The 13,407-nt window shown below is 35.9% G+C and overlaps 2 protein-coding genes across 2 annotated transcripts; both read right to left on the minus strand.

Moving 5' to 3' along the window:
- Nucleotides 1-2,177: 2,177 nt before the first annotated feature.
- LOC141615309 (F-box protein At4g09920-like) lies at nucleotides 2,178-4,649 on the minus strand. Its single transcript, XM_074433717.1, has 5 exons — nucleotides 4,455-4,649; nucleotides 3,190-4,114; nucleotides 2,922-3,032; nucleotides 2,476-2,804; nucleotides 2,178-2,336 (listed from the first exon to the last, which is right to left on the minus strand). The coding sequence occupies exons 2-5, from the start codon at nucleotides 4,108-4,110 to the stop codon at nucleotides 2,318-2,320; spliced, it is 1,380 nt and encodes a 459-aa protein (XP_074289818.1). The 5' UTR covers nucleotides 4,111-4,114; nucleotides 4,455-4,649; the 3' UTR covers nucleotides 2,178-2,317.
- A 3,463-nt stretch (nucleotides 4,650-8,112) lies between these two features.
- On the minus strand, nucleotides 8,113-13,033 carry LOC141612311 (peroxidase 4-like). Its single transcript, XM_074431052.1, has 4 exons — nucleotides 12,776-13,033; nucleotides 12,344-12,535; nucleotides 12,076-12,247; nucleotides 8,113-8,653 (listed from the first exon to the last, which is right to left on the minus strand). Exons 1-4 carry the CDS (start codon nucleotides 12,983-12,985, stop codon nucleotides 8,262-8,264), a joined length of 966 nt encoding a protein of 321 aa, XP_074287153.1. The 5' UTR covers nucleotides 12,986-13,033; the 3' UTR covers nucleotides 8,113-8,261.
- Nucleotides 13,034-13,407: the final 374 nt, after the last annotated feature.

Below are 13,407 nucleotides of genomic sequence, written 5' to 3' on the forward strand. Positions count from 1 at the left end.
GAAAATACATTCTTGATATTCTTAAGGATATAGAAATGGAAAATTGTTCAAACACTGAGTTTCCTCTACCTAAAGGACTGCAGTTGAGTATTGAAAAGGGAGATTTATTATCAGATCCTGAACAATACAGGAGATTGATAGGGAGAATGCTATATTTAAGTCTGAGCAGGCCTGACATTTCCCATTCTGTCCAGCATCTGAGTTAATTTTTGACTCAGCCAAGAGTGCCACATCTTACTGCTGCCTTACATGTAGTCAAATATCTAAAATCTACTGTAAACCTGGGGTTATTTTATCCTGCACAGTCTGATATGACACTAAGGGCATACACTGATGCAGATTGGGCACAATGTCCATTTAGTTCTAGATCCCTTAGTGGTTATTGTGTGTTCTTGGGCAAGGCATTAATCTCATGGAAAACGAAGAAACAAAAGACGGTCATTAAGAGTTCTACAGAAGCAGAATATCGCAGCATGTCATACACCACCAGTGAATTAGTTTGGTTAGCTGCTCTACTTCAAGATATGCAAGTCACTGTGCCACTGCCCATTCCTCTCTATTGTGACAACAAAGCAGTCCAAAACATTGCAATGAACCATGTCTTCCATGAAAGAACTAAACACTTAAATGTTGATTGCCATTTTGTTCGAGACAAACAGGAAGAAGGTTTCTTGTACACTCAACATGTGAGCTCTGATCAACAGTTAGCTGACATTATGACCAAGCCTCTTGGTGGTCATCAACATAAGGAGTTATCTTCTAAGCTTGGACTTCTCCATCTTACCAATGACTGTCCAGCTTGAGGAGGGATGAGAACATATAAAAGTAGTTAGGGATCTATCTAACTAACTAGAGCTGTAACTAACAAAATCCTAACAAACTCTAGTTAGTTAGAACCGACCTATTAACTACTATATAAAGAGAATCACTCTCATGTCATCTGATACTCTTGTAATACACAAAAATAAGATCAATAATATACACACAAATATTTCTACTGATAATCAATGTGTTCTATCAAGCTTACTTCATCAATCTGGTTTCATAGAAGCTCCAAGAGGAAAATTGACAAAATATTTTTGGCATAAATTGCTAATAGCGTCATTAGGTCCAGTGGCGGAACTAGCCTAATTCTACTAGGGTTATATCCCTAGATAGATATGCACTGTCTGAATTTTTTTTAGCCAATACGCTTCAATAGTCTATAAATCTAGTTCTAAATAGATTTTATTTCTGATTCCGCCCTGATTAAGTCTGATTGTTCAAAGCCTCAAAGAGGGATATATATTCGACTTGGGAAAAAGTGGAGCATATTATTTTAAAGGAAGTGGTAAAAGACGGCCCGTTTGGTAAACGGCGGATTAATTTCAACATAAGCAGATTGTAAAAGCAGATTATAAATGACAGATTTTATCAGAAGGTTTGACCAGCATATTATAATTAACATATTTAATTTGACTGTTTGGTAATTGGCAGATTACGATTAGTAGATTGTTAGAAGTGGTGATTGACCCTCATAACTTTGTGCAATCATGAAATTAACCCCCATAACTTTCAATTGGAGTGATTAGGCCCCGTAACTTACATAATAAGTGAAATTAAACCCCTTTGTCCAAATCTCACGAGAAATTCAATTCATCATATCACAAAAGTAAATATGGTTATATTTTTATGAAAAATACAAAATAAAAGTTTAAAAATTTAATTAAAAAAATAGCATATTAGATAAAAAAAAATTAAAATATTTTACGAAAACAAACAATTAAATTCTTTGTTTTCGTAAAATATTTTAATTTTTGTAAAATATTTTGTGAGATTTGGCTATTTTATAATCGGATCAGTTCTTTGGTTGGTATCGGTTTGCACTTGGATCGGTTATTTTATCGGATTTGGCTATTAAATTCTTTGGTTGGTATCGGTATGCACTATTTTCGGGTTGGGTCACTTGGATCAGGTTAGACTTTCTATTCACAATTTAGAGTTGTTGTATCGTCATGAAAGTATGGGGCATAAGGACGAACGTGATCACTAATAAAAGTGGCATTACTGAGAACTCCAACAACACCAAAGCTCTTGCAAAGACAATGAGTATGTAGTGCTTAGAGTTGAGAGGCGGGAAGAAAAGAAGTTCAGTGTGCAGACGTGCCGATATTTTGGGTAACGACCTGATGATGACTACACTTACGAAACTGAAACTGGAAATGAATAAATCATCTATTTTACTCAAAAGTTAAAAACTACAAACAAAATAACAAGAACCGGAAAAGCCGAGGCAGAAACAGAGAACAATGGGCTCGTTGTCGTCATCATCAGGTCGCTACTCATCGTCTTCAGAGCTGCAACATTGTTTAAGGTAATGTTAGCTATCGTCAAGTGACATGAAAACAGACCTGTTAACCCAACACTAAATAGTCATGTTGACGAATTTCATCAAAAAAATTGAATATGAAAAGGACTGAAGAATCAAAGCATTACCTTATCATTATCATGTCATCTGATCCCGGTTTCTCTGGTTCACTGTCGCTCTCGTCACTTGCCATATTTTCATCTTCGTTTACAATAGTGATTTTACATTGAGTTGAGGCCCTAGGAATGCCCAATAATGACTTTATCACTTCATTCTCTAATTTTGGATCCATCCAACGCCGCAAATGAATTTTCAACTCTCTGAGCGCCTTGGTGTTGCTTAAAAAGAACTGCATCATGGAAATACCTTCTTCAACCTCATCAAAGCAATGACACTCGATTTCTTCCAAAGATAACGCCTTGTTCTTGGGTAAAGTATTAGGCCAGTCATACATCAACTACGAAATTCACATTTAAGCCAAGTCAAAATAATACTCGCTCTAAATCATATGGTTCTTTACGTTTTTGAAGAACCAAAATGAATTTGACAAATAAATATGAAACCAAAGGATTACCTTTTGTATGCTTAAATGTGTAAGATGTAGTATAATTGGCCAAGGGCTATAAGCTACTTCCAGAACTTCCAAATTCTCAAATGTCGGCAGCTTACCAACAACATTACGACCCTGCAGATTGAACCAAACAATTTTACAGTTCATAGGTCATATATCAATGGATTAACAGGAACATTAACAGTTCATAGATCAGAAAGTACCAGAAATTACAAGTACTAAATTAGCATAACTTGGAAGAGCTTAATTTTCAAATGATTAAAGCACTTACATCCAGAATAATTCGATACAACACCAGCGTCTTTATAAAGCGGAGCTTCTGAAGTAAATTAACCCATCTGACGGTTGAACTCCAAACCTCAAGCCTTGCGTCACCCAGAGATGGAAAATCATCAACTGAAGATTGCTTCATACCAACTGAGAGGTAGAGGGATTCGAGATTGTGTGTTTTAATTGTGACTTTTACTTTTCTATTCTCACGGGATACCAATCTTAGTGTCTTGAGAGAAGACGATTCAACAGAGAGCTCATCAAAGCCTGTGCAGCGATCAATGTTCAACTCCTCAAGGATAGGGCAATTATATAAGATGGTATCAAAAGGATCCGTCTCTTCAGGATTTGTACTATCAAACAACATTTCCACAAGGGAAAGAATCTTCAGACATGGAAGTTGTATAAAACATGATAAATCATTAAAGTAAAGCCTTTCTAACTTTAGTACAACGAGCTCTTCCTTAGCCAGTAAATATCTTGCTGGTACTCCGATAATAAAAGGACCCTTATTACTTAGATAAAGTTCCTTAACACTTCGCCTTGCTAGTGTACGAAGCCATTCCTTGGCAGTAAAGGGCGGATAGCAGTCATAGGCCACAAAGCGCACGCGTTCTAGGGAAGGGGCTTCATTAAGTAATAGGACCCGGTTCATGAAATTCTTAAAGCAGACTAAGTAATCTTTGTCAAAGGTACCATCCGTGTTTGCGGATGGTAGATCAGTGAAGTCAAGAGCAGAAACATACACCCAAGCATATGTCCATTTCTTCGACAATACACAGGTAGCTACGGCACATTTTGTTGAGAGGAACCCCAAAATATGACTGATAATGTTTCTAGGTAAGTCACTCAACCGGTCCAAAGCTTCCGAGTTATCATTGTCAATTAGATTTGAGGATTTCAAATGCTTTGATTCTGCCATATCTCTGCATAGATGTCACATTTTTCAGTACATATAATCAAACAAGAGACTTTGAAACATTATATACTCCTACATTTATAACAATGGCTATATATATACCCACAAAGCGAATAAGGTTATATTTGCAATTGCATGCCTTGGAGGCCACGGCTAAAGAGCAACATTTTACACGCAACTAATGTAGTGCCGACATACATTTGGCTTGTTAAGGGAAGTCATTCACCGGAAAAAAAAAAAAAAAAAAGAACACGCAACTAATGTAGTGCCGTAAATAACATAGAATTCAAATGAAAGAAAGGACGATTCAAATGAAAAAAGCAAAGGAAAGGAAAGAATCGACATACCAAATGAAAGAATGGGTACTTTAAATTTGGAGTGTGAATAAGTAACTCTTTGAAATTTGCTTGGCTTTGTATGTAACAAGTAAATGACTGTTTCGGGGTTTTAAAGAGTCAGATTATTGTCTTTTGAGTTTCTTCTTTTAAATTTTCTAGTTTGGCGCTTAATCTCGTTTTCTTAACTTGAACCTATGGAAGGGCAATAATTACTCAATTGGTATGAATTCAAGGCATTGTTTGAATTTGAATCTGTATGAATTTAAAGAATGAGAGGTCATCGTATGAATTCAAAGAATGGGACGGTATCAGTTAACAAGATTGAAGATTACACCATAGTCTGATTATTTATAAGAAATTACTTTGTACGAGTATAAACCATTTTACATTTGTGTTATTGTAAAACCGAGTCTTTTTTTTTTCATATAAAGGTGGCTACCAATTATTTTATGAGGGCTTTTAGGTAAATAAAATACGGTTTTGCATTAAGCATATTGTAAAACTACCTTATAAAAAAAAAATTCTTATTTATATTATACTGCTAGTTTTAATTATAACCTTTGAAAATTTACGAGTGTTTTTTCCACTTTGTCTATCCAAAATTCTACTACTATAAACCCATAGATTTGGAAACCATCTCTCCAACATTTGAATTGAGCTGAAATTGGCTCACTTAAAATTGAAAGGGATATTCTACATGGTACTTTTCAGTTTTTTGACTTTTTACATGGTATCCTACACTTTTTAAAACATACATGGTATCCCTAATTATTGTCATTATCACTAAGTGTACTCCTAAACATTATTTTCCATCAATTAAACTCAGTTTTAGGCGTTACGCAATGACTTGGACGCGTAACCAAACTTGTCATTTATTATCCATGACATAAGGACTCTATTAGGCTCATTATCCCTCTCGATCCTAATATTTATTGATATATATTGGCTAAAAAAATTTTGACGAAAAATTTATTGATTCCTTGCCAAATTATCACGTCCAAAGATGGATATTGAGCCTAATAGAAATCTTATGTCATGGGATGATAAATGACAAGCTTGGTTACGCGCCCAATTAATCACTTAACGCCTAAAACTGAGTTTAATTGACGGAAAATAAAGTTTAGGTGTACATTTAGTGATAATGACAACAATTAGGGGTACCATGTATATTTTAAAAAATGTAGGGGTATCATGTAAAAAGTCGAAAAATTGAGGGGTACCATGTAGAATATAGTGATGTAGAGAACACTATGGCCAGAAAAGATACTCATAAACGATGGAGTTTGATTCTTATCTGTCTTAAACTCTTAATACTCCCTATGTTGCATAATATAAGTCGTTTTAGTTTATTTCACAAGAATTAAGAATGTATTGAGAAATGCTGCATTATTAGAGCAATAACAATAGTGGTTCTTATTCTTGGGTTTGTTAATAAGAACCAAAAATAAAAAGTTTTATCTATTGCAACTACAAGTTGGTTCTTAATTTTAAGAATTAAATTCTAAAATAAGAACTTGGTTGTTCATACATGGAAATTTGGTGACCAATAAACATGACTTTGAAAATTGTGATTACCAATTACATATTTACTATTTTCCATTTAAGAACTTTATAAAAATGTCATCTATTGTAGATAAAAGTTCTCAAATATTTAAATTAATGAAATGTGTACATGGCAAAAGAACTTTATATAAAGTTCTTCTACTGCTATTGCTCTTAGTTATGTGTTATAAATGTTCTTTGAAAATGGAAAAACAAACATTTTCCACTAATAAAATGACTTTATTTGCCTCTTTTTGTTAATTATTCTTCGTGCTTTGGAAAATGAAATATTTAATACATGGAAAATGTAAAACGAGATATATAATGAAAATTCTAATGTTATACTGCGTACAATATTTCTTTTTTTGTTCTACTCTTTAAGTTTTTCGTTTTTATTTTTATTTGAATCTTTTATTTTTGAAATTTGTTATTTTCTTTTCACCATCATTATCATTATTCTAAATATACTTTTTTTTTTTTGGAACGGAAGAACATAATATTAAAAAGAAGTCAAGTTCAAGAGAAATACATCAAGGGGGCGGGTCGGGGGGAAGCGGCTCAATGGCCGAAATAAAGTCCAAAGTACACAAGCTACTAACAAAAGGTGGCAAAGTCCCAAGTAAAACAACCATTACAAGAAGTGATATCATTTAAAGAGAACTTGGCAAGAGCATCCGCAACTTCATTAGCCGACCTCTTCTCAAACAAAAGCTTCAAATGGTGAGAGCTTTCCAAAAGATCCCTACACTCAAGTATAATGTTAGAATACGGGCCACAAGGTGGGGCACTACTCAAACTGTTATTGACCGCAACAAGACAATCCGAGGCAATAATACACTTATCCAAAGAATGAGCACAAAACCGGAGACCCTCCCGAATGGCGAGGATCTCACAAACCAGGGGGTTAGGGGCAAACAATCTAGACGACCACCCCTTAACCCAAGACCCAATATCGTCCCTGACAATACACCCAATGGCAGCAAAGAAGGAGGAGGGGGAAAAGGCCGCATCCACGTTGACTTTGAGCCAACTATGCGGAGGGAGAGCCCAGCTACACGGGTAGCAAGAGGCAGAGGGGGGGGGGACGCATACCGGGGTCGGAGGGGCACAGTTTGCCGCGACCCAGGCAGCGGACAAGGCAGAGGCCGTTCCACAGAAGGCCAGGCTAGTGATGGGCGAGGGGGACGAGAAGATAGAGTCACACCTCTTGGTCCAAAGACGCCATAAGAGGAAGGTGAAGGTAGTGGGCCAAGAAAAATTAGAGGACAAGCAATTAGAGTGAATCCAGGGCTGAAGTTCCAGGGAAAAGAAGGAGGGAGGGACATCGAACTGAGCCCACACAAACGAGGCAAAACCACAATCACAGAGAAGATGCAGGGTAGATTCTTCAAGAGACGGGCTAGAGCAAAGGGAGCAGGATGGAGATAAAGCAATGGAGCGTTTGAATAGGTTGAGGTTTTGTGGGAATTTATCCCACCAGGCAAGCCAGAGGAAGAACTTGATTTTGGAAAGGGTGGGGAGATCCCAAAGCCACCCCAAGTCAGGCGTGAAGGAGGGCGGGCACAGGGAGAGGCTACAAAGGGAGGAGTAGGCGGAACCAACAGAAAATTTATTCTTGGGGGCAAGAGAGGTAGTAAGGATGTCACGACGACCTGGGGAGGGGAGGGGAATTGTTAAGATGGTGCTCATGATGTCACAGGGAAGGACAAAATCAAGGTTATCAAAGCACCACGACCCATTGGAAATGATGGAACTAAGTCTAACTTCATTAGAATTCGCATTGAGAGGACCATGGATGGCGCTCCTTAAGGGAGCAAGAGTGGACCACCTATCATTCCAAAGAGAAATGGAGGTCCCGTCTCCAATGGACCACGTGAGATGGTTTTGGAGAATAGGAGCACCGATACCCACATTTTTCCAAATATGGGAACCGGTTCGGAACGAAGTTTGGCGGGGGAATGGACCTTTATTTGATGTTGTGGACGTTTTTAGATGATGCTTTATGTAAGTTGACCTAATAGTTTTAGTCTCTAATTTTGTATTTGTTGAAAAAAAATGGGATAAAGAAAAAATTTCTCATTCAACTTTAGGAAGTACTAGTACAAAACATTAAAAAAATTCAAAATTTCAGAAGGAAATTTAACCCATAATAATGAAAAATAGCATAATTTCAAAGCAAAATAAGATAATAACACCAAATCCACACTTAAACATAAACATAATTTTAGTCCCTAAATAGCATATATTTATATATATTTATCAAATGTTTGATAATTAGTTGATTCTCCGGCAGTTGGTTCTAATTTGGCCTTGTGAACCGGTAAGTGGCATGATATCTCCCATATTAAGCATCCCAGTTATGAAGTCGGAGCTAAAGGCACCCGGGTTTGAGACATAGGTTTGGACCAACATGTCGGTGGATCCGCCATTGTACAACTCTTGGTCTGAATGAAGAAGAGATTGCTTGCTAACAAGGCTTCTGTAATAAGTGTTATCAAATGTTGTAGGAGTTTGAGGGTCTAATGGTGCCAAGTTGCCGTCTCCGTTTCCGGAATTGCTAGGGCATATTGCTTGGTTTGCTCTTGCATATGACGGATCGATGTTGGTGTCGTTGTAGATGTGTGGCCTAAAGGATTTACATCTTGCTTGTCCAATTGTGTGAGCACCTAGATTTGTTATCAATATTAAACAAGGTTAAAATTGGCTTCTGTAATAAAGCTCGTAAATTGTACACAAATACTATCCTACAACCAATTGTATAGTGGCATTGTACAACCATCTCAAAGTTGTTAAACTCTTACACAAAGTAATTGAGCTATTTTACAAGTTATTGAGCTATTTTACGAAGTTATTTAGCTTAATAATTATTATGTTAAACTCAATAACTTGTATCCCAGCTCGATAATTTTGTTAGTAGAGCTAGTTGATAACTGATGCGAATTGGCAGCGGAAATTATTTGACAGCGGAATTTATTTGACTGAACAGTGCTGATGACTGTTCAATTGTCGAAATTGATGAAAAGTAATGTTTATGTGTTTTTTTGATATTGTAAATGAAACAAGAAATAAAGATATTTGTTTCGAATTATGTGATTAAATCGAACCAATGGGATATTTGCTTGAGCTAGACCTATAACTCAAACAATGGTGATTGTTATCCAAGACCTATTGAATAGCAATCGAAAGTTTAATCGAAATCGCGTTTCAACCAAACCAGTTTTTGTTTCTCAGCAAGAAACGATTTTAACACAAGTGTTACATTCTAAATTTCTGGATGTTTTTATTCATAAGCTTGAAGGCATTATATAGCCCCCCAAAGCAGCCCAAAAGGCTTAGGAAGGTGAAAAGGTGATCATTCCTCTTCACTTAAACTTTAAGACTTCTAACTTTAAGACTTCTAGTGGCTTAGTAAGTTGAAAAGGTGACCATTCCTCTTCACTTAATTACAAACTTTAAGACTACTAGTTCATTTAGACAATCACTAATTAAGCTAACATTTTATTGTAAAACATAATCTGAAATGTAAAGCTAAAAATGTGAAATTGGTCCGTCCTCTTCCTTGGCATGCGTGTGTGATACATATTTGGACCATATTCAATAAAGTCGAGATTCATTTAATCATCCCGAGATTCATTAAACCAACCCCAAAAAATCATCGGAATGCATTAAACTGATATCCGACATTCATTGAATCCGTCTTTCCATTGATCTGTATCCCAACTCGCATCATCCGCCCTTTCTTCAAAAAGAATCGTCCCGATTCTTGAACCTATAATATAGGTTATCAAAAGTCGATCAACCCTCGAACTACCTCGCTCAAGTTTAACCTTTGAATTCCAATCGCAACCGGAAATTCAACCAACAACTTGACTTCGACACACCTTAAGCCCGTTTGGGACAAATTTTTTTTTTTTTTTTCTCACGGATGCGAGTTGGGATACAGATCAATGGAAAGACGGATTCAATGAATGTCGGATATCAGTTTAATGCATTCCGATGATTTTTTTGGGGTTGGTTTAATGAATCTCGGGATGATTAAATGAATCTCGACTTTATTGAATATGGTCCAAATATGTATCACACACGCATGCCAAGGAAGAGGACGGACCAATTTCACATTTTTAGCTTTACATTTCAGATTATGTTTTACAATAAAATGTTAGCTTAATTAGTGATTGTCTAAATGAACTAGTAGTCTTAAAGTTTGTAATTAAGTGAAGAGGAATGGTCACCTTTTCAACTTACTAAGCCACTAGAAGTCTTAAAGTTAGAAGTCTTAAAGTTTAAGTGAAGAGGAATGATCACCTTTTCACCTTCCTAAGCCTTTTGGGCTGCTTTGGGGGGCTATATAATGCCTTCAAGCTTATGAATAAAAACATCCAGAAATTTAGAATGTAACACTTGTGTTAAAATCGTTTCTTGCTGAGAAACAAAAACTGGTTTGGTTGAAACGCGATTTCGATTAAACTTTCGATTGCTATTCAATAGGTCTTGGATAACAATCACCATTGTTTGAGTTATAGGTCTAGCTCAAGCAAATATCCCATTGGTTCGATTTAATCACATAATTCGAAACAAATATCTTTATTTCTTGTTTCATTTACAATATCAAAAAAACACATAAACATTACTTTTCATCAATTTCGACAATTGAACAAATCATCAAGACTGTTCACCAAATAAATTCATTTGTCAAATAATTTCCGCTGCCAATTCGCATCATATGGTATCAGAGCTTCGGCTCTTGATTTTCCATAATCGAGACGGTCCTAGGCGTGTCAAAGCCAAATTTTTGGTTGAATTTCCGGTTGCGATTGGAATTCAAAGGTTAAACTCGAGCGAGGTAGTTCGAGGGTTAATCGGTTTTGCATCTCGGGAACAAGTTTCTAGTAATTTGTTATTCAAGCGTGACGGAGACACAAAAAAAAAAAAAAAAAAAAAAAAAAAGTTACTGTTCACAAGCCGTGTTACTGTTCATCCGTGAGAAAAAAAAAAAAAAATTTTGTCCCAAACGGGCTTAAGGTGTGTCGAAGTCAAGTTGTTGGTTGAATTTCCGGTTGCGATTGGAATTCAAAGGTTAAACTTGAGCGAGGTAGTTCGAGGGTTGATCGACTTTTGATAACCTATATTATAGGTTCAAGAATCGGGACGATTCTTTTTGAAGAAAGGGCGGATGATGCGAGTTGGGATACAGATCAATGGAAAGACGGATTCAATGAATGTCGGATATCAGTTTAATGCATTCCGATGATTTTTTGGGGTTGGTTTAATGAATCTCGGGATGATTAAATGAATCTCGACTTTATTGAATATGGTCCAAATATGTATCACACACGCATGCCAAGGAAGAGGACGGACCAATTTCACATTTTTAGCTTTACATTTCAGATTATGTTTTACAATAAAATGTTAGCTTAATTAGTGATTGTCTAAATGAACTAGTAGTCTTAAAGTTTGTAATTAAGTGAAGAGGAATGGTCACCTTTTCAACTTACTAAGCCACTAGAAGTCTTAAAGTTAGAAGTCTTAAAGTTTAAGTGAAGAGGAATGATCACCTTTTCACCTTCCTAAGCCTTTTGGGCTGCTTTGGGGGGCTATATAATGCCTTCAAGCTTATGAATAAAAACATCCAGAAATTTAGAATGTAACACTTGTGTTAAAATCGTTTCTTGCTGAGAAACAAAAACTGGTTTGGTTGAAACGCGATTTCGATTAAACTTTCGATTGCTATTCAATAGGTCTTGGATAACAATCACCATTGTTTGAGTTATAGGTCTAGCTCAAGCAAATATCCCATTGGTTCGATTTAATCACATAATTCGAAACAAATATCTTTATTTCTTGTTTCATTTACAATATCAAAAAAACACATAAACATTACTTTTCATCAATTTCGACAATTGAACAGTCATCAGCACTGTTCAGTCAAATAAATTCCGCTGTCAAATAATTTCCGCTGCCAATTCGCATCAATAACTTTATAACAAAGTTCAACTACATTGAATAAGTTGTACATATAACCAGTTGTATAATACATTAATTGTTGTACACATTGTACATGGTTAAAATTAGGTAAAAGTATACATACCGTATAAGGCGACCAAGTCACGGGCTGAGAGTCCTTTGCTTTGGAAGTTAGAGATGAGGGCACTAAGGTTGGAGGACGGAGGAGGAATACCGTTACTAGAATTGGCAGCGGCGAAGCTTGCTGTCATGGCGTCTCTTCTACCAAGCTTCACTTCCCATTCCGGACCCCTAAGCTACACATTTGCATAAAAAAAATGTATAAACATAATTTAGAACGTACGTAACCCTTAAATTCATTGAATGATCGACGATTTAGTTAGACAACTCACAATATTAACGGAATCCTTTGCAGCAATCGCCAAAATATCAGCACAAGAAACAACTCCTGGACATACTTGCTCAACCGCGGATTTGATTTGATCAATGACTTCAAATCCTCTAACCGAGTTTAGGTTAGGTGCTGCGGTTTTTTCACCTAGCATTGTTGGTGTATCGTCAAGTAAATTCGACGCATCACATCCCTGTAATTACAACATATTTAGGACTATTAGGAGAATCATTCATAATTGTCATTTCGCGAAAATAATTCTAACTAATTTTTGATAAAGAATTTGGAAGAAAATAAAGTTTTGAAAACATAGAAATTTTTAACTTTTCAAATTTTTATTCTCAACCATATTATGGCAATGCAAGACGTCGACGTTCAAAATTGCATAAGAATAACAATTAAATAGCTTTAGCTAGGGTTAGTGATTAATTACATTGATAAAGCAATCATGGAAATGCAAGCGAAGAAGCGAAGCACCCATACGAGCCTCTTGTGCTATAGCCTCTTCAACAACTGCTCTAACAGTCGGAAATAATTGAGGGCAAGTTTCGCAATAAAAATTAGTCGATAATTGAGCATTAGAGCTCCCTACTAAAATTCCAACAATGAATACAACAAACATGGATACAAAACTTGAAGCCATTTTGTAAAATTATGTAATGGTTTAAAGTTGTGAAAAAGTTGTAGATGAATCAAGGTTTATATAGGGTTGTATTGGGTATTAAATATGTATGACAAAGTCTCTCAAGGTGTTGTATACCGTGTGTAAAGTATACCTAACAATCAAGACTTAGAGAAATGTGGTTAAAATATAATTGACAATTTTGACAAAGTAAACGTGGTAGGGCAAAGATTATTAAGCAATCAAAGGCATGATAGCATACACAATTTAACTACTACGTTTATTTATTTATTTTTTGCATTGTGATTGAACGCGGAGAAAATTGTGTGTTTTGAAAGGTTTTAAAATGTTTACATATTGCTCAATTCAATGTGACTCGTAAAAGTAATTGGCATTCTTTTTTGTTTAATTAATTGGTAATGGCGTTGTTATTATGTAGGGTC

Source organism: Silene latifolia, chromosome 11 (assembly GCF_048544455.1).
Source record: "Silene latifolia isolate original U9 population chromosome 11, ASM4854445v1, whole genome shotgun sequence".
NCBI lineage: Eukaryota > Viridiplantae > Streptophyta > Magnoliopsida > Caryophyllales > Caryophyllaceae > Silene > Silene latifolia.

Coding starts and splice junctions, on each gene's coding strand:
- LOC141612311 (XM_074431052.1), bottom strand. CDS start 12,985: ATGGCTTCAAGTTTTGTATCCATGTTTGTTGTATTCATTGTTGGAATT. Junction 12,536..12,775: donor TCCATGATTGCTTTATCAAT/GTAATTAATCAC, acceptor TTGTAATTACAG/GGATGTGATGCGTCGAATTT. Junction 8,654..12,075: donor TGACTTGGTCGCCTTATACG/GTATGTATACTT, acceptor TAACAAATCTAG/GTGCTCACACAATTGGACAA.
- LOC141615309 (XM_074433717.1), bottom strand. CDS start 4,110: ATGGCAGAATCAAAGCATTTGAAATCCTCAAATCTAATTGACAATGAT. Junction 3,033..3,189: donor TGTATCGAATTATTCTGGAT/GTAAGTGCTTTA, acceptor TTCAATCTGCAG/GGTCGTAATGTTGTTGGTAA. Junction 2,805..2,921: donor CACATTTAAGCATACAAAAG/GTAATCCTTTGG, acceptor TGAATTTCGTAG/TTGATGTATGACTGGCCTAA.